Genomic DNA, 23,399 nt, shown 5'->3' on the forward strand with positions numbered 1-23,399 from the left:
TTTTTCTAAATTTATTTCAGGATTTAACCGACGTTATTCTTTCAGTGGTAGGTGGCGTGCCCGTCAACAGCGAAGCAGCAGTGGTGACTTCGTCAATTTCAAGGATTTGCCGGCTCAATCTTTCGAAGGTGCTTATAGAGGTACAGCGGGGTAGTGTTGCGTGCGTGTGTTCGTAAAGATGAGTGTGTGTGCGTGTATGTGAGCGTCTACGTCTGTACTGTGTGATTTGGAAAAAAGAAAAGAACACGCCTGTTAGAAGTAATAGAATTTTAAAAAATAGTTTTTTTCTTGTTTTGTAGTTGTGGTTTTATCGTTCACTGTTCACAAGTCAATGGCCAGAGAAAAATCGTGTTGATTTGTGAATCTTAAAGAGCAAAATTACAAAGTTAAAAAGATAAAAGGAAATTCCAAATTACATCAAAATAAGGGTGAGAACAGGTGAAGGGCGGCAACATCCAAAACGAGGGATGTGAATGCCAGCGATTTGGAAAGAACACGCCTGTTAGAAGTAATCATCGAATTTAAAAATAAAAATGGTGGATGAAATAAGGAACTCTCATTTGAGCCCAACGATTTAGAAAGAACAACCTGTTAGAAGGAATCGAATTTAAAAACAATGAAATTGATGGATGGGTGGATGGAGGTAAACATCAAGACATAATTCGATGCTAACACTGTGGCAATACGTGGTATCATGGTGCCATTAAGGTTATAGATTTAGATTGGGGAGATGATTTTAGACTATCGAGCCTAGAGTGATAATACCTCACAAGCCTAGAGTGGTTTATGGACGCTAGGTGGGATGGTGAGATGGAGGTGATGCCCACCTTTGTGGTTTGTGGTTAAGGATGTTGAATAGGGAGGGTTGGTAATGGAAGAGCCTCGTTGAAGAGACTTGGGAAGATATGTTTTGAAAGACAGCGATAATGGCATACGTTGAGGCTGCGGAATATCCAAGGATTGAGATGATAAGTCCACGACGACGAGACACAATAACGGTGAAGTCGAAGCAGAGAATATAAGCCGATGCTTTTTTTTCTACTATATATGGTGTTGACGGGAGAGGGAGATTTATTGGTAGCATTAAACCGAGAACACCCTCGGTACAGTCACATCCATATGCAAAAAGTTTCATCGAGATAATAGAACCCATTTAAAACTGAGTAACGGAAATGAATTAATCGACCATAGCATGATCACTGAAAATTAGATGACACAACGGTCATGTCTAAAACCTTTGAAAGTGGTCATTTCTAAAACCCTTGAAAGTTGTAGGTCATATTTTGGTTTACCTTCGGAAGAAGAGAAGCCTTTAAACAAATGGAAAATTTATAAAACTCATATGCAAGTCAAGGGTGTTCATCGTAGACTCGCCTGCACCCCGCATGTCATTTTTGTTCAATTCCCACACCTGAGGGTTCCATATGTTTCAGAATTACTATAACTTGCATCAATCTAAAGTGATGAATAAAGAGTCGATGGTTCTTCCAAAGAAATAACTCGCAATGTGATGAACTCAAAACATCTGCGACTCCCAATTGCCAAAACGCTCCGCTGGGCGCTGGCGCCCTCAGTAGTCATCAGACGGGGACGGCGCCGGCGCCGCGGCGGGGCTGGACGCGCCGGCGCGAGGGGGAGCCGAAGCAGCGCCCCCGTGCCCGGCGCTCACCATCATGTCGGCCCAGAGGCGGTCGGCGATCACCTTGTTGGCGGCGTCGGAGGTGTGGTACGCGTCCCAGAACACGAAGGCGCTGCGGTCGCGGCAGGGCCTCGTGTTGGGCAGGCACAGCCCCCCGACCTCCGTGTCCACGTTGCAGCACGACGTGTGCGCCGTCGTGAACCCTGCGAGACGACGACGACAGCCATGCGCCGTGAGGGAAAATGGAAAAAGACGTAGTCATCACATAGGCACGCCGGCGGCGGACAATGCAAGTTACCGTGCTTCTCGGGGTGGTCGATGAGCTCCATGACGACGGAGTAGCAGTCGGCGAGGGCCATCTGCGCACCGGGCAGCTTGGCGTTCAAGCCGTCGAGCAGCTTCCTGGCGGCGGCGTTGAACTGCGCGGCGTAGGCGTTCACCTTGCCCAGGCATTTGCCGTCCGTGGAGCGGACGCGCTGCGATGGGATGCAGCCCAGCGGGGCCAGCCCGTTGAACACGACCTTCCGGGCGCCGAGCCCGTACAGCCGCTGCACAACCAAAACGGATTCGGATTAGATCGAGAGCTCTGCAGACTGCAACCTGCAGGGGCAGTGTTGATCATTCGGGATCGATAAATCTTGCCTTGAGCTGCCGATCGAGGGTGGTGATGAGGAGGCGGATGAACTGGTCGTGCGTGTACGTGGTGCCGTCCGCCATGAACGGCTGCAGGAAGTTGTTGATGTAGTCGTTGCTCCCTTTCACCGGCCAGAACGTTCGCCAAAAACATTTTCACACGTCATGCAGTGTCCAATTAACACGACTAGCTAGCCGAGTGTGAGATGTGATGTGATGAAGAAAGTGTGGCACCCGCACTCACCGAGTCCAATCTGGAACAGCGCCGCATTGACCGCGGCCTCGGCGGCCTCCTTGCCGATCTTGGCGATCATGGCCTTCTTGACGGTCTCGAAGCACGTTATCTGCTCGTCGAAGGAGAAGTACTGCACCTGCAGAGTCACATTCCATATCGCATTCACACGGGGGCGGCAGGCATTACAGGTGGAGAATCGGAGAGCCAGAGCGATTCGTGTCTTACGAAGTAGACGCCCGTCTCGTTCAGGATGCCGGCGCCGCCGGAAGCGAAGTTGACGCCGCCGAGCACGTCCTTGCCGGCCAGCGACAGCGAGAGGAACGGCGGCGGGGATGGCACGCCGAACTTGTCAGCTGCATCGGTCGCGCGCGCACAGAAATTAGCATGGAGAGGGACAGAGGGTTCTCAAGTATGCGACCTTGATCTCGATCCTGGCGTGCAGATCAATGGATGGACGCTTACCCATGTAGTCTCCGATGGTTTTGCCATTGGTGAACCTCCCGGTGGCCTCGCGGCCGGGGTAGTCGATGCCGTACCAGGGGTAGTTGGACTTGGCGAGGGACATGGGGAAGTAGTTGTTGTTCCCCACGTCCGACATCGAGTCGCCGAACACGTAGGTCACCGGACCCTTGGCCGTCGTCGAGGGAGCAGAAGGTACCGTGAAGTTTCTCGTGTCTGAAGTATTTGGATCGACGACCGCCGCCGCTGCGCCCATGGCGGCTGAACAATGTGCGAAAACGGCAATGGCGAAGACAAAGACAACGGCAAGAGCTGCCATTGTTGCTTCTCTGAAGAATGTCGATAGCTCGTGTGCCCGTGTCTGTGTGTGTTCGTGCTGTTCAGCTGTTGGTTGCTGATGACTTGTGTTGCATGATGGGGGATGGCGAAGCGTCGATTTTATAGCGGGGCGTGGTTTGCATCGAGTCGTGCCACTCTTTTGCAAGTTTGGGTTAATTCAGATTAACGGTTTAAGTTTCCGGCTTGAGTGTAGTGATGGATGGTCTGTTGCTACAGCTATTCGTGCGAGGTGCGGCGTACGAAATGGAGGGACGAATTGGCAATGCATATATGAACATGTGCGGTAGCTGAGGTGGTTGAAGAACTTGTGGCCTTCTTGCTTGAACAACTTTACATTTTTTTTTCCCGATTGGACAGCTTTGGTTGTTTAACTTGGCAATGGAAATGACATCAGCACACCGGCGGTTGGGGTTTGTCGATGGCACAATCGAAGAACTCGAGGCTCACAAGAAACCAAGAACAAGAAGCTAGCACAAGCACTACTATGGAAGTCTGGAACAGAAGTAGCAGAGGCTTCAGCAGTGTGCTGCTAATCCGACCAGTTCCGATAAGATAAGATTCACGATCGCGGCCCATCCCACGGAAACCAAAGTGCGGATTTGATCCCCTAGCTTGGCCCATACGGGACCATCAGAAACTGGACCGCGACCATCTGAACCCGGGCCCGACTTGTTGACAATATCCGGCCCAGAATGGAACGGCGGAAAATCCCATTTCCCAACCAGGATCGTCCCCGACCTCCAGCAGGATAGGGACAGAGACGGAGAGTAGTTCCCCCCAGCTGGAGGTTTCGCTCTCTCCCTCCACTGGCCCCGGCCATGCGGCCCTCCACGCCCTCCTCCGCCCTGCTCCCTCCGCCGACCTGCTCCTCCCGTCTGCCCCCGCTCCGCAGCTTCGTCGGTCTCCGGTGGTCGGCCTCCCGCTTCCAGGTACCCCCAGTCCTGTGTTTCATAGGGCATCACATCTCCGACTCTTGTGGTTCCGTGCCAGTTGCTCAGCGGCAGTGGCTGTTTGCCGCAGGTTAGGGAGCGAGCGGGTGCGGCTGTAGGGGTTGCCAATGGCAGGAACGGATGCAGTTTGAGACTCGGGTAAGTCTGCTTCCTGCTGGCACTCTGGGTTATATTTGCTCGGTAATCACGTCTCTCTCTGGAACTGCCATGAACAAATCGATAGTGTTTCGGGAATTAGGTCCGGAAAGATTGTTCAGCAGTGCGCAAATCAAGAGCTATTCCGCAAATATCTCTGCTGCTGTCAGAACTAGTAGCGACTAGTGGGCGGGCGGAATTGCTATGTAAATCTGTATGAGTTCATGCGAAGTATGCTCAGTGGATTGGAGAATGAATTATCCTAATTACTCCAAGCATCATAGCACTTTGATAATTATTGAAAATGTCAACATGTGTTGATGTGTGTTCATCCTGCAAATCCATCGCTGTCTGGACCCCCTTTGCATCTCATAGGTCAATTAGAGTAAGTGGAACATGAAGTTTCTGATGTATTCATTCTCTGTACTGGAGACGCCAATGACTGGGTGAAATTTATCAAGATGTTTGTGAGAATTTCTTGATTATATAATACAGCAGTGACTTGGACAAGACTTAGTCATCTTGATTTCTGTGTTTTGTTAAAAAGTTGCCTGAATGCCATTCTAAGTACAAGGCATAGCAATTCATCCATGTCTTAGCAGCCATGTTCTGATTTGTTGATGAATTTACTTACACTTGTACTGACCCTCTTTTTTTTCCAGAGTACCTGCTTTAACTGTCTGCCAACCTCATCAAAGGGCCACTGTCATTAGAAACGAACATGCTCAGAATGCTGACCTTCCACGAAAATACTCAAAAAGGGAGAAGAAACCATTTCCTATACCAGTGCTGGAGTTAAGACGCCGAGCAAAGGAGAGGATGAAGGCAGCACAAGGGAAACCAAAACGTCCACTGCCTCCACCAAAAAATGGAATGCTAATCCGTAGACTGATACCAGTTGCCTACAAAGTGTACAATGCAAGAATTTTGCTGATCAACAACTTGAGGAAGCTTATGAAAGTAGTACCTGTAAAAGGCTGCAAGTAATTCCCGTTTCCCATCATTTACTGATTATTATTTGTTACAGATCATGCTTATGTGTACCATAGAATGGATCTAAACCAAGATAACACAATTGGATGCATATAAAGCAACAAACTGTGTGCCAACACAGCCTTGTTCATGGCAACGGATGAAAAAGAACATTATTATTTGGCAATTTTGCTTACATGTTATATGTTAGCTGCTCAGTTGATCAAGTGTGCTAATTACTATAATGGATAACATACTTAAGCATATGGTCATCTTAGATTATGCAATACGAACTTAGCATCTGGAAAGCCGCATCTGTTATTTGCAATAATGGTGTTTTTTTTTACTTGGGCTAGATTCTGTTATAGAACACTTATGCCTAATCGAGGATACACTCTTCCACTGGTTCAGGAGTTTTTGGATTATGCTCAGTCTGTTTGTCTTGGAACACTGCACTAAGTCGGGCCAGGGAAGTAGGATGAAAGTCCCAATGAAACCTTTACACTGTAGAAAGTAAAAGCTCATGGTCATGCTAGATGAACTAGATGCTCATATGTGCTTGATCAGTTCCCTATGTCCTAATTAGCACATTCACATGTGATTTTTTCTGTTGCAGATATTGCAGTGAGATACATGTTGGATCTGTTGGACATCCTTTCCGAACATGCCGAGGAATGTTGTCAAATCAACGTAGGGGAGAGCATGAGTGGGGAAGTACTTTAGCGGAAGCTGTTTTCTTACCTGTTGAAGCCTACCATCTAGAGGACCGTCTTGGGAATCGTATCCCGCATGATCGGAGGTTTGCTGTACCCCGCATTCCCGCTCTTGTGGAACTTTGCATCCAAGCTGGAGTTGACCTCCCTGAGTATCCCACAAAGCGTCGAAGAAAGCCAATCATTAAAATTGGAAGAAACGAGTTTGTTGATGCAGATGAAGATGACCTACCAGAACCAGAGCCTGACAGATTTAAGCAGACACTTCTTGAAGAACTACAATCCGATGAAATTGTCTCTCCATCTAGCCCGGAGGAGACAGTGGCTCTTGCCGAGGAGACACTCGAAGCATGGGAGACTGTCAGGGATGGCGCCTTGAAGCTAATGAAGGGCTATGCTGTGAGGGTTTGTGGATACTGCCCTGAGGTGCATATCGGACCAACTGGCCACAAAGCACGGAACTGTGGGGCCTTCAAGCATCAGCAGAGGAATGGACAGCATGGATGGCAAGCAGCAGTGCTCGATGACCTAATACCTCCTAGATATGTGTGGCACATGCCAGAATCTGGGGAGGAACTGCAGAGAGAGCTGAAGACATTCTATGGGCAGGCACCCGCCGTTGTTGAGATATGCATTCAGGGTGGCGCCAAAGTGCCAGAGAAGTACAAAGCTACTATGAGACTAGATATAGGAATTCCTTCTAGCTTGAGGGAGGCTGAAATGGTCATCTGATCAGTTTCAAGATGTCTCCAAATGATCGTCTTTGTTGTGTCAGGAAAACAAACAATGTCACCCCGGGGTCAATCCTGCGATTAGCTTACCATACCATAGTTTCATTTTACTAGTCAATGTATATATATCAGGACTTAGATGAGAAAATTCAGCAAATGTCCTTGTTTGAGATCCACGTTGTTTTTCCTATGTTTTCCTTTGTACAAATCCGAAATGGTTCCGTTGAATCTACATTTTTTTTTGGCTAGTAGTCAACCATTAGGAAAGAATCAAATAACCCAGTATGAACAGAGGCAGCAGTTGGCCAGTTGCTGCCTTGCAGAACAGCAGATGGTCAGTTCCAGCTGATTTAATACTTTGTGAAGGATAACAAATTCGTTGCCTGTGCCGTGCCGTATCTGGTCATCTACAGAGGAACCAGAAATTCCCTACACTAGCAGGCACAATTACACAACCACTAGCAGTATGTATAACACAGATTCTGCTGAAACAGGTGACACCAATAAGTCGTAATTTTATCAGAACCATAAGGAGTTTCCGTTTGCCTTCGAAGAAACAATGCAATTTACAAGTTACAAGGCTCGGTTTAGCCGACTGAACAGCTGAATTTGGCGTGGGCTTCCCCAAGAGCTGCGCATTCACGAACCATTTTGTCTAGTGGTGGTGCCCCTCAATGAGGCGAGGGCTCCACGGCAGTCCTGAAGAGCAGGATGTAGACCTTATCGACGGAAAAATACAAGAATCCACCCCGGGCGTGCGTGACATATGAACCGAAACTAGTCCCCACGATGCAGTGCCAAGCTGGCCCGTATGCAGTGTCAAACTCCTGTCAGCAAAGGATGAGACCTTATCAGTACGTGCAGGATTGCAATCCGGAACAGGAGGACACAGACAAAATGAAGAAATTGCGGACAAAAATCGGAATATGCGGTTGTATGATCATTGATCAAGTATGGGGATGAAATGTGCCAGATGGTCCCGGATTCGCTTGTTTGGTTGCTTGGAGATTTTGTCAGGTTCATGCGATTGAAAAGATCCATGGAGTCTTTTCAGTAAGTAATTGCAGAATGAACTGACAGAAGCAAGAATAATTTTGGGCACAAATGAAACGTTTGGAAATGCTAGATTAAAATGAATCAATTTAATATGCAAATTCAAGATACGATGTTCTGCTGAAAGGTTTGATCAGTCGTTAGTCAAACTTGGATACCATTTTGTGAGATGACAACCACCTGAAGGTATGATGACACGAACCTTCTGATTGTGCAGTGTATTAATTGCTCGTTTTGGTGGTTAGCTACCATGGATTGCACAAGGATGGTTTAGCGCAGTTGAGAAGCATAGTTCATTCAACCAATGTGACCCCATAGCCTGGTTGTTCAGAGACTGATACTTCAACTGCCAATGATGGGATCAACTATTTTCGAGAGAAGGCAAACGAACTAAAAGGACTATTTTGGATTCGGACGCGTGAAGACAATCTGAAGACCAGAATTCATCGTGGCGACAAGGAGAAGAGTGATCAGAGTGCAGAGCTCTATCAGCATGGATATGAATGCACTTGGTGGAATTCTCGTCGTGGTAAGGCATCGACCAGGTCAAAAACCAGTTGTGAGTGACGGCATTGCCGTGGCAATGCTCTACTGCACGTGGACGGTAATAGTGGAATCACATAAAGCAGCAATGCCACTCTCGACAGACGACAGGCTAGGGGGCTAGAGCGAACAGTTTCTTGTTCGTAACGAGTGAAGATGCAGTGTTGTTGTCCTCACGAAAGTCCTATGAACATGAACAACCCCATATAATACTCTAATCCGCGAATGATAAAACAATTTGAAATCTCCATCACCAATTTGCAGAAACAGTAAGTAGTCAGCATTGTATTTGCAGGCTTGGGAGTGGTTCGTGTCGTACCTTCTTGAGCGCGAGCGCGAGGCGCTTGGGCTCGAGCCGGCGCGGGTAGCGCGGCATCGCGGCGAGCTCGTCGCGGGCGCAGCGGAACGCGCGCCGCTGCAGCGCGGCCGGCATGTCGGCCGCCACCACCCTCACCACGGCCTTCCTCTCCTCCTCGCCACCGCCCGCGCCCGCGCCCGCCGCCTGCTTCCCCGAGGAGACCCCGACCGCCCCCTCGGCGTCGCCCTCCGCGAGGCGGCGCTCGACGCCCAGCAGCGACCTGATGGCCCCGCCCCGGCTCCCGGCCACCTCGCCGGAACCCTGCTGCTCCCTCATCCTAGCTCGCCTGGATTCCCGTGTGTCAGCGCGCGGGCCGAAAGTTTTGACCTGGATGGAAGCGGCAGGCTGGGGCAGTGCGTTTGCCTCAAGCGCCGTGCGTCGCAGCGGCTCTGGCGGCTTTTGTTGTTTTCTGGGGGAAGGACGGGGACGCGAGGAGGGAACTAGGGAAGGGAAGGGGAGAAGGACGTTGGGGGTCGTTAAAGCGGGGCGTGTACTTTTTATGGGTTTTTCCTCCCAGCCCGGGAAGCCCGCCGGTGGGATCACCGACGCGCCGGGGGCGGGACTCGCGGCACGGCACGAGCACGAGCGGGTGGAGCAAGGCGCGCGAGCTCTCTCGGTGGCGATGGCTTTCGCCGCTCCGATGGGCACGAGTTGGAGGCGAGCGTCGTGCGGGGTGGCCGCGACCGTTGTGACTGTGGTCAGCGGAGGTGTGCCGCTGCCGGGGGGCCGGGGGCGCATGGCACATTGGCACACCAGTGCAGCAGCTCCGTGTCAGTGTACCGCGCCATGACTACTGTACTGGTGGCAGTGCTAGTGTTACCACAGGACCGTTGGAGGGTACGCTTTCAAGTTTCAACGCATTTTTCTATTTTAGAACGACGGCGGGCGCGGCGCCAATGTAACGGCGAGTACGCCTTCCAAAAGTACACAAGGATTTGACTTGCAGATGACAGTGTGATGCATGTAGTGCAAAATTCAGGTCAGTCCCATTGATCCTGTTTACCTCCCTCTAAAAGGCCTCAGACAGCTGACAAAAGGGAAATATTCAGGTCGAGCACATACGCCACGGAAGATAAAAGGAGCGCAATTAATTGCTGGGAGAACGAGCAGATCCTACGCACAAAGCTAAAAAGGGTAAGGAAAGGTTTTCATTTATCTTTTCTCAAGTATTATCATCAGAGTCCAGGTTCCTTTCTCAACCATAACACAGACATTGGTCCTATGTCAACTATCGAAACTGATTGTTTACCTCCCCGTGCACTGTGCTCGAATCAGGATGGTTTTTGGAAAGGCTGGTTCTCCCACCATGAAACAAAAGCCCGACCCACGCGTCCAGCTCGCGGTCGAAGTAGCCCTGGCCATGGAACGGCAGCACCCAAGCACCTTGACACCGCCACTCGCGGCGCGTGGTGTCGAAGGAGTAGGTGCTGCCATTGCCGCGGTGCCAACCGCGGGCCACGCGCGTGGGCACAAAGATGGTGCGCCCGTCCGATTGCACCGCGTAGGAGACGACGGTACCATCCTCACCGAACGGCGGCGGCGGCGCGGCCACGCTTTTCCATGACCGCTCCTGGGTCGGTCGCCCCGGCTCCTCCGCGTCGGCGTCGCGGGTGCAGCGCGCCCACGAGAACGCCTCGAAGGCGAGCGGCAGGCCCGCGCCTGATTCCACGCCGACGTTCAAGCCAGAGATCCAGCCCGGCAAGGGAGGGGCGACGGCCAGCGCCGCCGCCGCCGTGTCGTAGACCAGGGTCGGAGCCTGCGCCCCTCCGCCGCTGCTCACGATGGCGATGTTGCTGCCCATCGCGACGAAAATCGTCTCGGAAGCAGGTGCGACAAACCGGAACGCTGCGGGCTCGGAAGGTGCTCTGGGTCCTGGTCGGTGCAGGTTGACTCGACGGAGGCTTCAAGTAATATCAGGATCAATCTTGCGGATGGACTATCCCTTCTCCCAGTCATCGATCACCGAATACAGGTGCTTCTTGGGCGCCGGCCGCGACCTTTTGCAAGGGCTTTGGCTCTGGTTGTCCTGACCCCGGCGGCGCTTAGACATCCCTGCAAACTTCGGGACGTTTGGTTTCCTTTACTTATTTTTAACACGTGTCACATCGAATGTTTACATACTAATTAGGAGTATTAAACGTAGACTATTTACAAAACCCATTACATAAGTGGAGGCTAAACGGCGAGACGAATCTATTAAGCCTAATTAATCCATCATTAGCAAATGTTTACTGTAGCAACACATTGTCAAATCATGGACTAATTAGACTTAATAGATTCGTCTCGCCGTTTAGCCTCCATTATGTAATGGATTTTGTAAATAGTCTACGTTTAATACTCCTAGTATCTAAACATTTGATGTGACGGGTGCTTAAAAATAAGCCAGGGAACCAAACCAGACCTTCAGCTCTCGGGGACCTGACGATGTTATTAGCAGGTGAGGTTTTTCCGATCTTCTCGCTCGTTCTATGTGTTCGCGGATCTGTGCTCTATCGGCCAACAACCAGAAAGATCGAAACCTACTGGAGTTTATTTGTATGGAGGGGATGGCTAGTCGCTACCGAGACAGGAGAGGATTCCGAAACGTTCGAGTGCCGGGCAATTCGAGCCGCCGTTGGCGTAGTGCATGGGAATATGGGATGGTCGTCGAAGCAGAGAGGCCTGAACAGAGGACGGAACCAACCCGGCGGTGGCGGTGAGAGGCAACGAGAGGACATAACGGGTTACATGGGCCGGTCCACAGAATTTTGAAGGGATTATTTGGGCCTTCTCAGGTGGTGTCGTGCGTTCTGGTTGTTTCAAGGTAAAATAGACATTTTGATCCTTAAACTTTAGTTCGTTCCGAACTTTCTAATCAGCCAATCTAGTCCCTCACCTTTAATTTTTAGATTAAATTCATCCTTTACAAATATTGCTCTCTATTTTTTCATGAGAATAATATAAAATGTCTTTTTCCCCCATACCTTCTTTTTTTTCCTTCTCAATTTCCTTTTCACCTTATTAAGTTGCTTGCCTCATGGTTAAACTATGGAGCTGCTGTCTTCGATCGTATGACTAGGTCTGACGCATGAGCAGCTTGCAATGGACACACCCACACGGCCACACCACACCAAACTACGAATGCTACTTGATGAGAACGAACTCAATCAGAACCGGATGCTGGCAGCACACGATAGCAGCCATGGTCCATGGAGTGCCACCGCGGCCAATGCACCAACGATCCAGCGAACCGCGGTTAGCTGTAGCTGAGCATGTAGCCGCTACACGATGCCGTGGCCGCGCCAACGCCTGCAGTTTGCTGGCACCTAAGACATCCTGCTCTTCGTGGTTCCTGATGCACGTGGGAATTGAGAAGGGAATGAAGGATCAAGGGTAGAAGGGACTTTACACATTAGCCTCTTCATGCTAAATTAGCACAAGGATGAGTTTGATTAAAAATAAATGTTGAGGGCCTAAATTAGCTGATCTAAAAGTTGAAGGGCAAACTTGACCCATGGAGCAGAGCCGAGGGACCAAATAACTTATTTTGCCTTGTTTCAAAGTTTGTATTAGGAGTACTACTAGTGCCGAACTGCTGAATATGGAATATCATATGAAATGGATATTCGAACTGCGTCGTGTTAGGACCTTAGGGGCGTGAATGGTTTGCTGTTCAAGTCAACCTAGCTCGTATCTTGGAGTCAGGCTCAGCAGATGCAATGGAGATTTGATTGGTTGTCTAGAAACTACTCAGTTGCTCGTATAAGAACGTGTTGCATGAGATAAATTATTTAAAATAAGTATTATTGGTGATGCTTATTTGGTTTAAGTTTATTTTGATAGCTCTTATTTTAACGCATTAGGTGGGCTTAAAAATAAGTATTATTTGTCTTTTAAAAACACTAATATCATTTAATATAAGTTAATCATCTGATTAACATCATCATTAATAGAAAATCAATGCACCCTCGGGAAACGGACCTGATCTCACATGCGCTGGGCCAAGATCACACGGGAAACGGACTTCCAGGGGCCAAGCTCGGTGGTGCCATTTGCATGTGCTGGGCCAGGCTCTCACATCAGTACGTAGGCAACCAAACTCAGCAGCCTGGCCCAGCCTTGGCATAGGCAACCAATTAGCCCCTTAATGTTTCGCTGATGTGCTGTTTAATGTTTCTGATACAGTATTTATAGTTATCGGAGCTAAATGATTTACATCTGCCAAGTTAAAAGAAGATTGAGATGCTATGGCCCTACGGGTCTGAACCTTTACGTGCAGGATCTCGGATACGTATTAAAATATGTGAACGTCAGATTGGCTAAACCCGCGGACCAAGTGATTAATATGGTCTGGAGCTGGTTGGCTCTTAGCTAAATCATCTCTATTTAGGTCCTGTTTGGTTACTCTTGCTAAAGTTTAGTAGCTAAAATTTGCTAAACTTTAGCAACAGTTGTTTGATACTCTTGCTAAAAGGCATTTAATAAGCTGTAAAAAGACCTATCTACCCTTATTAAAGGTGCGCAGGAGGGGGAGACAAGCAATAAATGAGGGGTATAGGTTGTCCAGCCCACCTTTAGCAAGTTTTAGCAACAAAAACTTGCTAAAGTGAAACTTTAGCAACTTAATTTTAGCAAGTTTTAGCAAGGGTGTTTGGCAGTTTAGCAACTAAAAGTTTAGCAAGGTGGAACCAAACATCCCTTAATACTTTTTTACGGATATTAATGACTACAGTATATAACTATATATAGGCAGGTCCATTGGTGCGTCACTGAGGTTTGAAATAGTTAGATTGCAGACAGGCATATTGTTCCTCTAAAGTTTTGCCGCAGGCTGCAGCTTCAAACGGATCGAACACTGTGTAAACGCAAGAAAAACGCAGCCCAATCTGGAGGTATTCGTCTTGAGCAAAACGCTTGGACTGAGCTACAGAAAACTAGACCACCCAGACCACAATTGCATTAACGGATTAACCTGCCTCCCACCCATTGGAAGTGTACTCTGCAAAACTGGTTGCTTCATGCCTTTGATGTGCTATGTGTAATACTAGACCTGACGATGTCATTGCGGTCGTCCTCTGGGGGCCGGCTTCCTCCTACTCGTACCGTCGGCGGCGATTTCCTAGGAAACGGATTAATGGCACTCCAGTCGATCCTGTGCAACCGTGCTCCTGGTTCCGACCGTTGGTCGTATCCGGCGCGTGGCGTGGCAATAAAACCCAGTCACGAGAGCAGAGTGCTCTCGAACGTTCGCAAACGGCAGGGCACTTGCTCCATCGAATCATCGAGTGCCAGTGGTGGTGGTCTCGAACTCGGACAGAAGAACAGGGCAGCAGCAGTTACTCGGTCAGGACTCAGAACGCAGGATTCAGGAACCCGTCGTCGCCTTTCCCGGCCTCGCTGTAGCCGCGGTCACCTGAAAAGCGGCGAAGCCCGCACGCCCGACCCGTTCCCGAGCAGCTGCAGCTCGAGCGGGCCACGGACCACGGCTGCCGTGCCCGTGCCGTTGGGCGACTGGGCGTGCATGCCGGCCAAGTGGCGCCGCCCACTGGCGCTCGCCCAGAAAGCCAGAAAGGCGGAGCCGTCGCCGCCGGCCCGTCGCAGCGTTGGGCCGTTCTCGAGTGCAGTGGCGCAGGCGGACGCTGCGACGCAGGCTGCGCTCGCCATTTGCCAGCCGTGGATCAACCACGCCTGCCGAGAATCCAAGGACACGTCAAGTGCTTGGCAGTTGGCGCATGGGCCTTCGCGTTTAGTGGCTAAACCTACTGCCTGCCCGATCCCTTGATTTCTCCTCACGCAAAGCACGGCAGCAGCTACCTCTGCGCTGCCTTTGCGAGCCGAACACCTCCTTTCCTTTTCTCGTGGCAGCTATAGCAGCCGATAGCCGTACGCTTTAACGGCTCTCCGTCCCGTCCCGTCCCCATGCCCGCCGGAGTCTCGGCCGGCCGGCCTGTCGGCTGGGCCCCTCTCTTTCCTACGGCCCCCAACGGTCGCATTTAACAAAAACCGGCGGATCTCCGGCCACTGATATTATCGTTAAGTATACTGATGTTGTCTAATAAGCAGTTTTAGGCATTGGCACATAATTTTAAGATGACTTAAGAAACAATATTTATAATAATTTATCTTTTAAGTTGTCTTATAGTAATTCTATTTTCTTAATTTATTTATAGAAAAAAAATATTGTGAGTTGCAACCATAACTTAGTTGAATAGTCATCTCATAGTCCTAAAATTTAACCTGCGAGGCAGTTGTTTCGTGAAACAACGATCTCTTTCTCTCTCCTCACCTTCTCTAGATGACATGAGACTGCTAACGTGTAGTGCTCTAAGACGATGCTACCCATTAGCCACGGCTCATCAGCACAGCATCTGGATCAGAGATTTCGGCGGTAGCAGACCAACCAAATCACAAGGGCGATCCGGAGAGAAAATGGCAAGAATCAACGGGACGCAGCATGCAGGTCAGTGATTTTTGCCCGTAAAATTGTGCAATCTGTGCCCATTAACTGTTCCTTGATTTTTGCCCTAAAAATGGCTCATGAATCCTGTGTTTTTCCCCCAATAAGATATCCAGTGCCCAGTAAAAGCAACTGAATATTTTTCCCCGTATAAAAATCTGCAGTCGAATTAGCAGCGGCGGAGGCTTGAACTTGAAATGTGGATTGAACAGCAGTTACCGACGGTAGACCGGCGCTCACCCGAATTCCGTACGGGACGAGACGCGAGCAAGTACTGCTACCGCGTGTTCGCGTAGTAGATTTGTTTTGCACTCCACTAATCCTGACCCACTCGTACGCCCCCAAAGCTCGCGAGGACGGACACTACGGTGCGTCGAGTTATGAGGGAACCTTTGATCTTCTTTGGTTTAAAGTGGAAAAGTTGTACGTGCTGGATAGGTACCTTTTAGGTCGATACGTCAATACGTGCATGTGCAGTGTCCATGTGTTGTAACATTGTCCTGGACGAAGTGAGCATTCTTTGATGGATAATGGATGGAGGCATGGAGCTTATCAAATACCGTTCCACTGACAGTTTTATACGGTGGGCAATACGAAAGTACCGGTACAAGTAGAACACAAAATCCATCCATCCGGGCCACTCACGAAGAAGAAGAAGAAGAAAGCCGTTGCCACGCTAAGCGCCATGCCCATAAGACCGTTTCGGTACAGGACCAACAGCCAAAACGAACCAACCAGCCAACGGCAGAGCCATCTGCGCTGCTGGTCCCGCTCCCTCTCGGGCCCCAGCCAAGCTGAGCTGGCCTCCGGCGCCGCAACGTTCGCCACGGCCACGCGGCGCCTCCGCATTGGCTGCCCCGCCTGGCCCCATCCCATCTTCCTTCCTCGGCCTCTTTCCGCACCCATCATTCTCCATCGGCCGTGTCTGCGGCCCCGTCACATGCCGTATTTACCCCTGCTCCCTCCCGTTCGGCCGGCCACCACCTCACCCTCACCTCACTCGCCGCCTCCCCCCGCCCATTATTAAAGCGAGCCACCCCTGCCGAGCACGGTCAGTGGTGCTGCTAGTACGCCGCCGCGCACACCTCAGTCGCTCGCCGAAGCGTCCAACTGTGCGTGTGCTCTCCGGCGGCGGCTTGCTTTCGCCAGTGAGTGGTGGTTGTGCATCGCCGTTGCGTTGGCTGAGCTTCTTCAGGCTGCAATGCCGGCGGCGGTGCGGAGTGCCAAGGCGATGGCGGCGGTTGTGGTGGCAATGCTGCTCTCGACGGCGGCGGTGGCGGCCGCGCAGCACGACTACGGCGACGCCCTGCACAAGTGCATCCTCTTCTTCGAGGGCCAGCGCTCCGGGAGGCTCCCGCCGGACCAGCGCGTCCGGTGGCGCCGCGACTCCGGGCTCCACGACGGCGCCGCCGCTGGGGTACGCGCGCTCGTCTTTAATAAATCACTTATCTTTGACTTCCTGTTCCAAGCAAGATACATGTCAGCATTGCGTCGCCATTAATTATTGGTCATGTGACGACATCTTCTCTGTCGCGCGCGGCGGCCGGCCGGCCGAGCAGGTGGACCTGACGGGAGGGTACTACGACGCCGGCGACAACGTGAAGTTCGGGTTCCCGATGGCGTTCACGGCGACGCTCATGTCGTGGGGGCTGATCGACTTCGGGCGCAGCTTCGGCCCGCACAAGGAGGAGGCCCGGAAGGCGGTGCGGTGGGCGACGGACTACCTGATGAAGGCGACGGCGAGGCCCAACACGGTGTACGTGCAGGTGGGCGACGCCTTCCGCGACCACGCGTGCTGGGAGCGCCCCGAGGACATGGACACCCCGCGCACCGTCTACAGGGTGGATCCCTCCCACCCGGGCTCCGACGTCGCCGCCGAGACCGCCGCCGCGCTCGCCGCCGCCTCCATTGTCTTCCGCGACTCCGACCCCGCATACTCCAAGCGCCTCCTCGACCGCGCCGTCGCCGTAAGCGCTTTCTTGTCCGCGACTGTAGCTAGCTTGTGACATGACAGCTCGGCCGTGCCAGTGTGAAAAAGTTTTGGGGGGTGGCAGGTGTTTGAGTTCGCGGACAAGCACCGGGGCCCCTACAGCAGCAGCCTCCACGCGGCGGTGTGCCCCTGCTACTGCGACTACTCGGGGTACCAGGACGAGCTGCTGTGGGGCGCGGCGTGGCTGCACAAGGCGTCGCGCCGCCGCGAGTACCGCGAGTACATCAAGCGCAACGAGGTGGTGCTCGGCGCCAGCGACGCCATCAACGAGTTCGGCTGGGACAACAAGCACGCCGGCATCAACGTCCTCATCTCAAAGGTTACCTTCCTACTACCTCTTCATCCTTGTGACTTGTGAGCGCTAGCACGTGACTGTGCCAATGTCACGGTGTGCTGTGGCATCTCCACGGTCTTGGTGACGAGGCCGGCTATTCGCTGACGTCCGAGGCACACGCAAATCTTTTTGCTATTGTTAGGCCGTCATCAGCACTGGTCAGCGTGGTGTTAAGACGGGGCTGCCTGTCTAGTTCTGGCCGTTTCTATATCCGTGCAACATCTCTGTTGCGCATCGGGCAGCAGGCCGGGCACATGGCGCTCCTGCTGCCTCCCATCGAGGATGTCATCAGCTTTTCGTTGGGCTCGGGGCATGTCAGCCTCTGCATGTCCTTGACTTACTCGATATCTCGATGACATTATTTTAACCACTGTGATACCTAGAATGTCTGGCTAATGGAATATGCACCAGCCGTTAAGATTGATTTTTTCTGCCAGTGTCTTGAGCCAGGAGCTTAGATACGGAGCAGTAGAATAAAGTAGCATTGGCCACAAGTTATTCCATAGTCGATAGTCCATACTACTCCTTTAGCATGAATCTTGAGAAGACAGTGTAAAAAAGCTAGCCAACCGATCAAAAAGTGCTGCATTGCTGCTTTCTAACTTTAGATTTTGGATTCAATACAGTATATGCGTCATGATTATACTGTCAACGTCCTCTCACGTCTCTGAGACCCTGACGGCGACCGGATCTAGGATGGTATTATGAGAAGATTAGATTAAACAATACCTGAACTTGCAGTAACCTACCACTCATTGACCTGTTATAGAATCAGTACTATGAAATCATAGGCTATCACTGTTGGGGGTGTAGGAAACTAGGAACACGCTTGTCTGCTGCGATCTCGGTGTCCTCCTAGGTCCTTGTGCTCCGCATGATGCCGGAGCAGGCGTGCAGCTAGCGAGCGGTAGACTAGCAGCAGCCAGGTTCGCAGCGAGGAGGAAGCCTTTTCAGAGGTTTCACGGGTGTACTGTTTGTGGAATAGATGCCCGAAATACCCTCGAGTATGTTCTGAATTAAACAGAGTAGTTGCATTATTAAAAAAAACAGAGTACTTGTGTTAAACTGATCTTGTGTTGCTCTTCAGGAGGTTCTGATGGGGAAGGATGAGTACTTCCAGTCGTTCCGTGTCAACGCTGACAACTTCATGTGCACCCTCCTCCCCGGCATCTCTAATCACCCCCAGATCCAGTACTCCCCAGGTTCGCTTTCATTCACGCCACTAATCCTGCTGCTATTCGGATTCATGTTCTACTGCATCTACTGAAATAACCTTTGTGTAATCCTGAAACTGAAATGCAGGCGGGCTGCTGTTCAAGGTGGGGAGCAGCAACATGCAGCACGTGACGCAGCTGTCGTTCCTGCTGCTGGCCTACTCCAACTACCTGAGCCACGCCGGCGGGCGGGTCTCGTGCGGCTCGTCGTCGGCGTCGCCGGCGCAGCTCCGGCGCGTGGCGAAGCGGCAGGTGGACTACATCCTGGGCGACAACCCGCTGCGGATGTCCTACATGGTGGGGTACGGGTCCCGGTTCCCGCGGCGGATCCACCACCGCGCCAGCTCCATCCCGTCGGTGGCGGCGCACCCGGCGAAGATCGGGTGCAAGGCCGGCGCCGCCTACTACGCCAGCCCGGCGCCCAACCCGAACCTGCTCGTCGGCGCCGTCGTCGGCGGGCCCAGCGACGCCTCCGACGCCTTCCCGGACGCGCGCGCCGTGTTCCAGCAGTCCGAGCCCACCACGTACATCAACGCCCCGCTCATGGGCCTCCTCGCCTACTTCTCGGCCCACCCCAACCCGGCCGAGTCGGGCGGCGACTGAAAAAACAGCGAGTAGTAGTGTGAGGACGACGAACGTATGGGCCTGGGTATTTTAGGTGGGCTTTGGTTTGTCTTGCTGGGGCCCGATTGGGGTGCGCGATTGTTGCCTGGTGATCTGGCCGGCGTATGAGTGAGTGTATCCGTAGGTTTATGCTGTAACTAGTTAACTACAGCCACCTCCTTTCCTGCGAAAAAGATCAGGGAAGAGAAATTGGTAGGCTGCAAGATTTTATTTGTAGTGGTAGGTCATATATACTAGTAAGATTACGTGTGCTGCTGCTTGCCACTTTGTTTACAATGTTTTAGCAAGTGGATTGATACAATACAAGAGCATGTGACGCTTTGTCTGAGCATATGTGAGTTGTGTCTCTCTTAACTCTTGACTGAAACGAGCCAGAGAGGCAGAGTACTGTGCTTCAGAGATTGTGTTAAATACGGCCACTTCCTTTCCTGCGAAAGAAGGATCAGGGAGACCGGGAGAGCAATTGGTAGGTTGCATGATTGTGTTAGGTTATACTAAGTGCGTTTCAAAATGTAGGTTGTTTTGGTATTTTTTTTCTTTCGAAACATTAGCAGGAGCTCTGCCTATTCATTTAAGGAGATAAGAAATTTGAACATAGTTTTACATGGAAATTACATGAAAATAATCAAACTCTTACACATGAATTAACAAAGAGATTCTGAAGAAAGTCATGGGAGAGTGAGCTCTTCTCGGATTAACGGAGTACCATATGCCCTCCTTCGAAGCGGCACGTCATTCTGAATATGGTGAAAAACCTGATGAGCCTGCATCAATGTGTTGTCGAAAATCCGTCGATTTCTTTCCTTCCAAATGTTCCAAGTGGTATACATAATTATCGCTGCCACTTATCTTCTTTTCTTTCTTGTAAAAGGTTTCAGAGTTTCATGCCACCATTGTTGTATGTCCTGTACTGGATCCGACAACAGATCAGCAAGCCACCCCATCCAATTTGCGATGAGGAACCAAATTCCCTTTGCATAGGGACATTGCAAACAAATGTGAGCTGTCGTTTCAGGTGCCTGATCACACATCAAACAGGTTTCTGAACATGGCCAATTCCTGATTATAAGTTTGTCTGCTCAGTAGCTTGGATTGAGTTAAAAGCCAGGCAAAAATCTTCATTTTCCCTTCAGCGTATGCTTTCCAGATGCTATCCCCTTGTATTGTTGTAAAGGTCCCTTGCAGCTGAGCATGATAAGCAGATTTTGCCGAGTATGAATCGTCAACTGTCCAACGCCATCTGATTGAATCCTCCTGATCATTAAGCTGAACACCTTGCACTAGATCCCACAGGACAACAAATTCAGCCATCTCCTGTATCGTGGTCATGCGCCATAGCCCTTTGGTCCAATTATGATTATGGAGGTCTTCCTTGACTGTTTGTTGCTTCCTCCATGCTAACTTGTAGAGGTTTGGAGTAATGTCCATGGGTGCTTAACTTGTATCCAACTGCATCGTCAAAATTTGGCCTTTGCACCCTTTCCAATGGTCACCACTGTGCTGGATCTAAATAATTGCCTGTCTATGTCATCACAAGGTATTGTCGTGCCAACCTACGGTCTATGAGGATCACTCCACTCGATCCATAACCACCTTAACCTCAACACCCTGCTGAATAACTCAAGGTAAAGAATACCTAGGCCTCCCAAGTTTTTAGGTAGTAGTACTTTCTTCCAAGTGCCTAGACAATATCCCCCATTCACATTTTTTGAACCCTTCCATAAGAAACCTCATCTGATCTTGTCAATCTTCTTGATAGCCCATTTTTTCAGTGAGAAAACCAGGAGAAAGTAGATTGGGATGGAGGTAAGAACCGATCTGACCAATGTCGCCCTTCCAGCCCTGTCCCTGAGTTTACCTTTCCAAGTTGGAAGTCTTACAGCTATTCTGTCTAAGAGGGGTTGCACCTCCACCCTTTTTAACCTTCTTAAGCTTAGTGGTATTTCTAGATACGTAAATTTTGTTACATGCATAGCAAAATGTATGTATTTGAAAAAGTCAAAACAATCTACATTTTTAAACGGAGGGAGTAGTAGTTTGACAGCATTGTGTTCTAAAAAAGGTGGGGTAGAGGAGAATGAGAAATAGCCATATGTCAAATGCTCAAATGTGATCTTGCAGTTGTAAGACCCCCCCCCCCTTTTTTTAAGGAAAAAACATAATCCCCCAAGTTTGGCTAGTAGCTATGGTGGATTCGCGGTACCATCAAGAATCGTTCCTCTGTACGGCTACACACGAGCATAAGTTAATTTTGAAATGTCACTTTTGGGTGACTAGACCTCAGGATAAAGTTTCATAATATTTATTTATTAAGGATGTCATTGTTGAGATATTTTTCACTCCCTACCCAAACTAAATGTTTTGAAACAAAATAAACAGACGTATCATGTTTTTTAATAAAATGAGATTTTTTTTAAAAAAGAACAGAATAGTTGTACCATGTTCTTTAATAAGGCACATGGGTAATTATTCTCGCGATGATTTTTAATAAATAGTTGTACCATGCAGCATATTTTTTTATTAGTATTTTGTGCTATGAACAAATATGAAGAAACAGATTGAGTAGATTAGTATTAGGGAGAGAGGCCGGGCCGCTGGGGGCATAAGCCCCACTATCATTTGATTAACCGTATCTATCGATGATCAAACCACACCCTAGGACCTGATCTAACCTCTCATCTACCATGAGGTAGCCCAGGTAGTTGCTAGATCTAATTTATTCCACGTCATTTAGAGTTGCACGAAAGGTCAACCACCTAGATCTAGCCACATTGTTTTAAGGTTGTGCAGTCCATATATTAGTAATTATTTATTCATAATCCATTTCTATATATACCACTCACTCCCTCCGCCTCTCTCTCTTTATCTTTCTAGCGCTCTCGGTTCTAGAGTGAGCCCACTCATTCTTGAGCCATACGACAAGAGGTAGTGCAAAGTAAGGGTGTGTTTGGTTGCATGCACCACATGATGCATGCATGGATAATCCTGGATGAGGTGGTTCAACCAATTTGCTTGTACCATATGGTTCACTCTAATTAGTAGAATAATGTATTAAGTGGGATGGCCTCATCGTGGATGAGTTGGTCCAATTCACCCAAACAAACAAAAGAATCATTATTATTTTGAATCATTTCATACATGAAAATGATACAACCGGTAGTCGCTAGCGGATCCGGTTTTCCCTGCACAGCCTCCACCAGCCGCCGCCGCCGCCGCCGGCGCTGCGCCAGCGCCGGCGCCTCCACCTCCCGCGCCACCTCCACCCCTCACCCTCGTGCGCCGGAGCGCGCGGCGTCTCCGTTCCCTCCCCTGCATCCCGCTCCGGCTGGTGGTGGTCCTGGCCCTGCCCCGGTTCCTCGTCGGCGAGGGACACGCCCATCAGCGTCCCCAGCGTCGTGCTCCGGTCCCGAAAGAACGACCCCGTGGACTGGCAACAGACACCAAAATGAGGATTCCAAAGATTCTCCCTCGTGCGCATAAACACATCGATTCTGATTTCTGAAAAAGAACGAACCTCGGTGGCGGTATCGGACGAGGAGGGCGACGTCTCCGCAGAGGGCGAAGATGGGATCATGTCGCCGTCTCCGTCCATCTTCTTCTTCTTCCCTTCCGGCGAGGATGTGTTAGGTGTTGGAGCTCGGCGAAGCAGAGAGTGGGAGAAAGAGAGTGTGCTGCTCAGAGAGATTCCCCCCTTTGAACGATCCCTAGCTAGAAGCCTAGAACTTCAATCTCCTCTGGAACGATCCCAGCTAGAATCTCACTCAGGAGTCCGGACAGGGACAGGACGAGCGAGAAGACTGGACGCCTGTGTCCCTGTGCCCCGTGAAATCAATCCTTGGTTTTGAGCCCTGAACCTTTGACCATTATGTGGGGGAAGACGCAGGCTCATTAGGCCTAGTATTAATAATCGTTGGGCGTCGGCAGCGAGCAAAAAGAAACTTTGGCTGCATGTTCCAGGAGTTTAGGTAGGACCGAGAGCTCTGCAGACTGCAGCACTGCGTGCTAATGATAGTAGTAATACTATGCTTAGCTAGCGTCTTT

The 23,399-nt window shown here is 50.3% G+C and overlaps 5 protein-coding genes across 5 annotated transcripts; 2 read left to right on the forward strand and 3 right to left on the reverse strand.

Moving 5' to 3' along the window:
• Positions 1-1,206: 1,206 nt before the first annotated feature.
• Positions 1,207-3,392, reverse strand: LOC117837005 (GDSL esterase/lipase At5g37690). Its single transcript, XM_034716543.2, has 6 exons — positions 2,970-3,392; positions 2,733-2,860; positions 2,517-2,643; positions 2,282-2,394; positions 1,938-2,187; positions 1,207-1,842 (listed from the first exon to the last, which is right to left on the reverse strand). The coding sequence occupies exons 1-6, from the start codon at positions 3,283-3,285 to the stop codon at positions 1,571-1,573; spliced, it is 1,206 nt and encodes a 401-aa protein (XP_034572434.1). The 5' UTR covers positions 3,286-3,392; the 3' UTR covers positions 1,207-1,570.
• A 644-nt stretch (positions 3,393-4,036) lies between these two features.
• LOC117836995 (APO protein 2, chloroplastic) lies at positions 4,037-6,980 on the forward strand. The gene is made up of 4 exons (XM_034716532.2): positions 4,037-4,234; positions 4,326-4,393; positions 5,053-5,373; positions 5,979-6,980. The coding sequence occupies exons 1-4, from the start codon at positions 4,124-4,126 to the stop codon at positions 6,805-6,807; spliced, it is 1,329 nt and encodes a 442-aa protein (XP_034572423.1). The 5' UTR covers positions 4,037-4,123; the 3' UTR covers positions 6,808-6,980.
• Positions 6,981-7,301: 321 nt separating this feature from the next.
• LOC117837015 (uncharacterized) lies at positions 7,302-9,215 on the reverse strand. The gene is made up of 2 exons (XM_034716556.2): positions 8,722-9,215; positions 7,302-7,633 (listed from the first exon to the last, which is right to left on the reverse strand). The coding sequence occupies exons 1-2, from the start codon at positions 9,034-9,036 to the stop codon at positions 7,478-7,480; spliced, it is 471 nt and encodes a 156-aa protein (XP_034572447.1). The 5' UTR covers positions 9,037-9,215; the 3' UTR covers positions 7,302-7,477.
• Positions 9,216-9,573: 358 nt separating this feature from the next.
• On the reverse strand, positions 9,574-10,913 carry LOC140223361 (uncharacterized). Its single transcript, XM_072295088.1, has one exon. The coding sequence runs from the start codon at positions 10,559-10,561 to the stop codon at positions 9,989-9,991; it is 573 nt and encodes a 190-aa protein (XP_072151189.1). The 5' UTR covers positions 10,562-10,913; the 3' UTR covers positions 9,574-9,988.
• Positions 10,914-16,155: 5,242 nt separating this feature from the next.
• On the forward strand, positions 16,156-19,689 carry LOC117841740 (endoglucanase 6). Its single transcript, XM_034722223.2, has 5 exons — positions 16,156-16,613; positions 16,756-17,163; positions 17,251-17,505; positions 18,608-18,722; positions 18,823-19,689. Exons 1-5 carry the CDS (start codon positions 16,398-16,400, stop codon positions 19,335-19,337), a joined length of 1,509 nt encoding a protein of 502 aa, XP_034578114.1. The 5' UTR covers positions 16,156-16,397; the 3' UTR covers positions 19,338-19,689.
• The last annotated feature ends 3,710 nt before the right edge of the window (positions 19,690-23,399 follow it).

Source organism: Setaria viridis, chromosome 1 (genome assembly GCF_005286985.2).
Source record: "Setaria viridis chromosome 1, Setaria_viridis_v4.0, whole genome shotgun sequence".
Lineage (NCBI taxonomy): Eukaryota > Viridiplantae > Streptophyta > Magnoliopsida > Poales > Poaceae > Setaria > Setaria viridis.

Excerpts from the sequence above, each read along its gene's own strand:
- LOC117837005 (XM_034716543.2), bottom strand. The coding sequence starts at position 3,285 with ATGGCAGCTCTTGCCGTTGTCTTTGTCTTCGCCATTGCCGTTTTCGCA. Across the intron at positions 2,861-2,969 it reads AACCATCGGAGACTACATGG|CTGACAAGTTCGGCGTGCCA; the intron begins GTAAGCGTCCAT and ends CGACCGATGCAG. Across the intron at positions 2,395-2,516 it reads GCTGTTCCAGATTGGACTCG|GGAGCAACGACTACATCAAC; the intron begins GTGAGTGCGGGT and ends GGCCGGTGAAAG.
- LOC117836995 (XM_034716532.2), top strand. The coding sequence starts at position 4,124 with ATGCGGCCCTCCACGCCCTCCTCCGCCCTGCTCCCTCCGCCGACCTGC. Across the intron at positions 4,235-4,325 it reads GGTCGGCCTCCCGCTTCCAG|GTTAGGGAGCGAGCGGGTGC; the intron begins GTACCCCCAGTC and ends TGTTTGCCGCAG. Across the intron at positions 4,394-5,052 it reads GGATGCAGTTTGAGACTCGG|AGTACCTGCTTTAACTGTCT; the intron begins GTAAGTCTGCTT and ends TTTTTTTTCCAG.
- LOC117837015 (XM_034716556.2), bottom strand. The coding sequence starts at position 9,036 with ATGAGGGAGCAGCAGGGTTCCGGCGAGGTGGCCGGGAGCCGGGGCGGG. Across the intron at positions 7,634-8,721 it reads TCGCGCTCGCGCTCAAGAAG|GAGTTTGACACTGCATACGG; the intron begins GTACGACACGAA and ends CTTTGCTGACAG.
- LOC140223361 (XM_072295088.1), bottom strand. The coding sequence starts at position 10,561 with ATGGGCAGCAACATCGCCATCGTGAGCAGCGGCGGAGGGGCGCAGGCT.
- LOC117841740 (XM_034722223.2), top strand. The coding sequence starts at position 16,398 with ATGCCGGCGGCGGTGCGGAGTGCCAAGGCGATGGCGGCGGTTGTGGTG. Across the intron at positions 17,164-17,250 it reads TCCTCGACCGCGCCGTCGCC|GTGTTTGAGTTCGCGGACAA; the intron begins GTAAGCGCTTTC and ends GGGGGGTGGCAG. Across the intron at positions 17,506-18,607 it reads TCAACGTCCTCATCTCAAAG|GAGGTTCTGATGGGGAAGGA; the intron begins GTTACCTTCCTA and ends GTTGCTCTTCAG.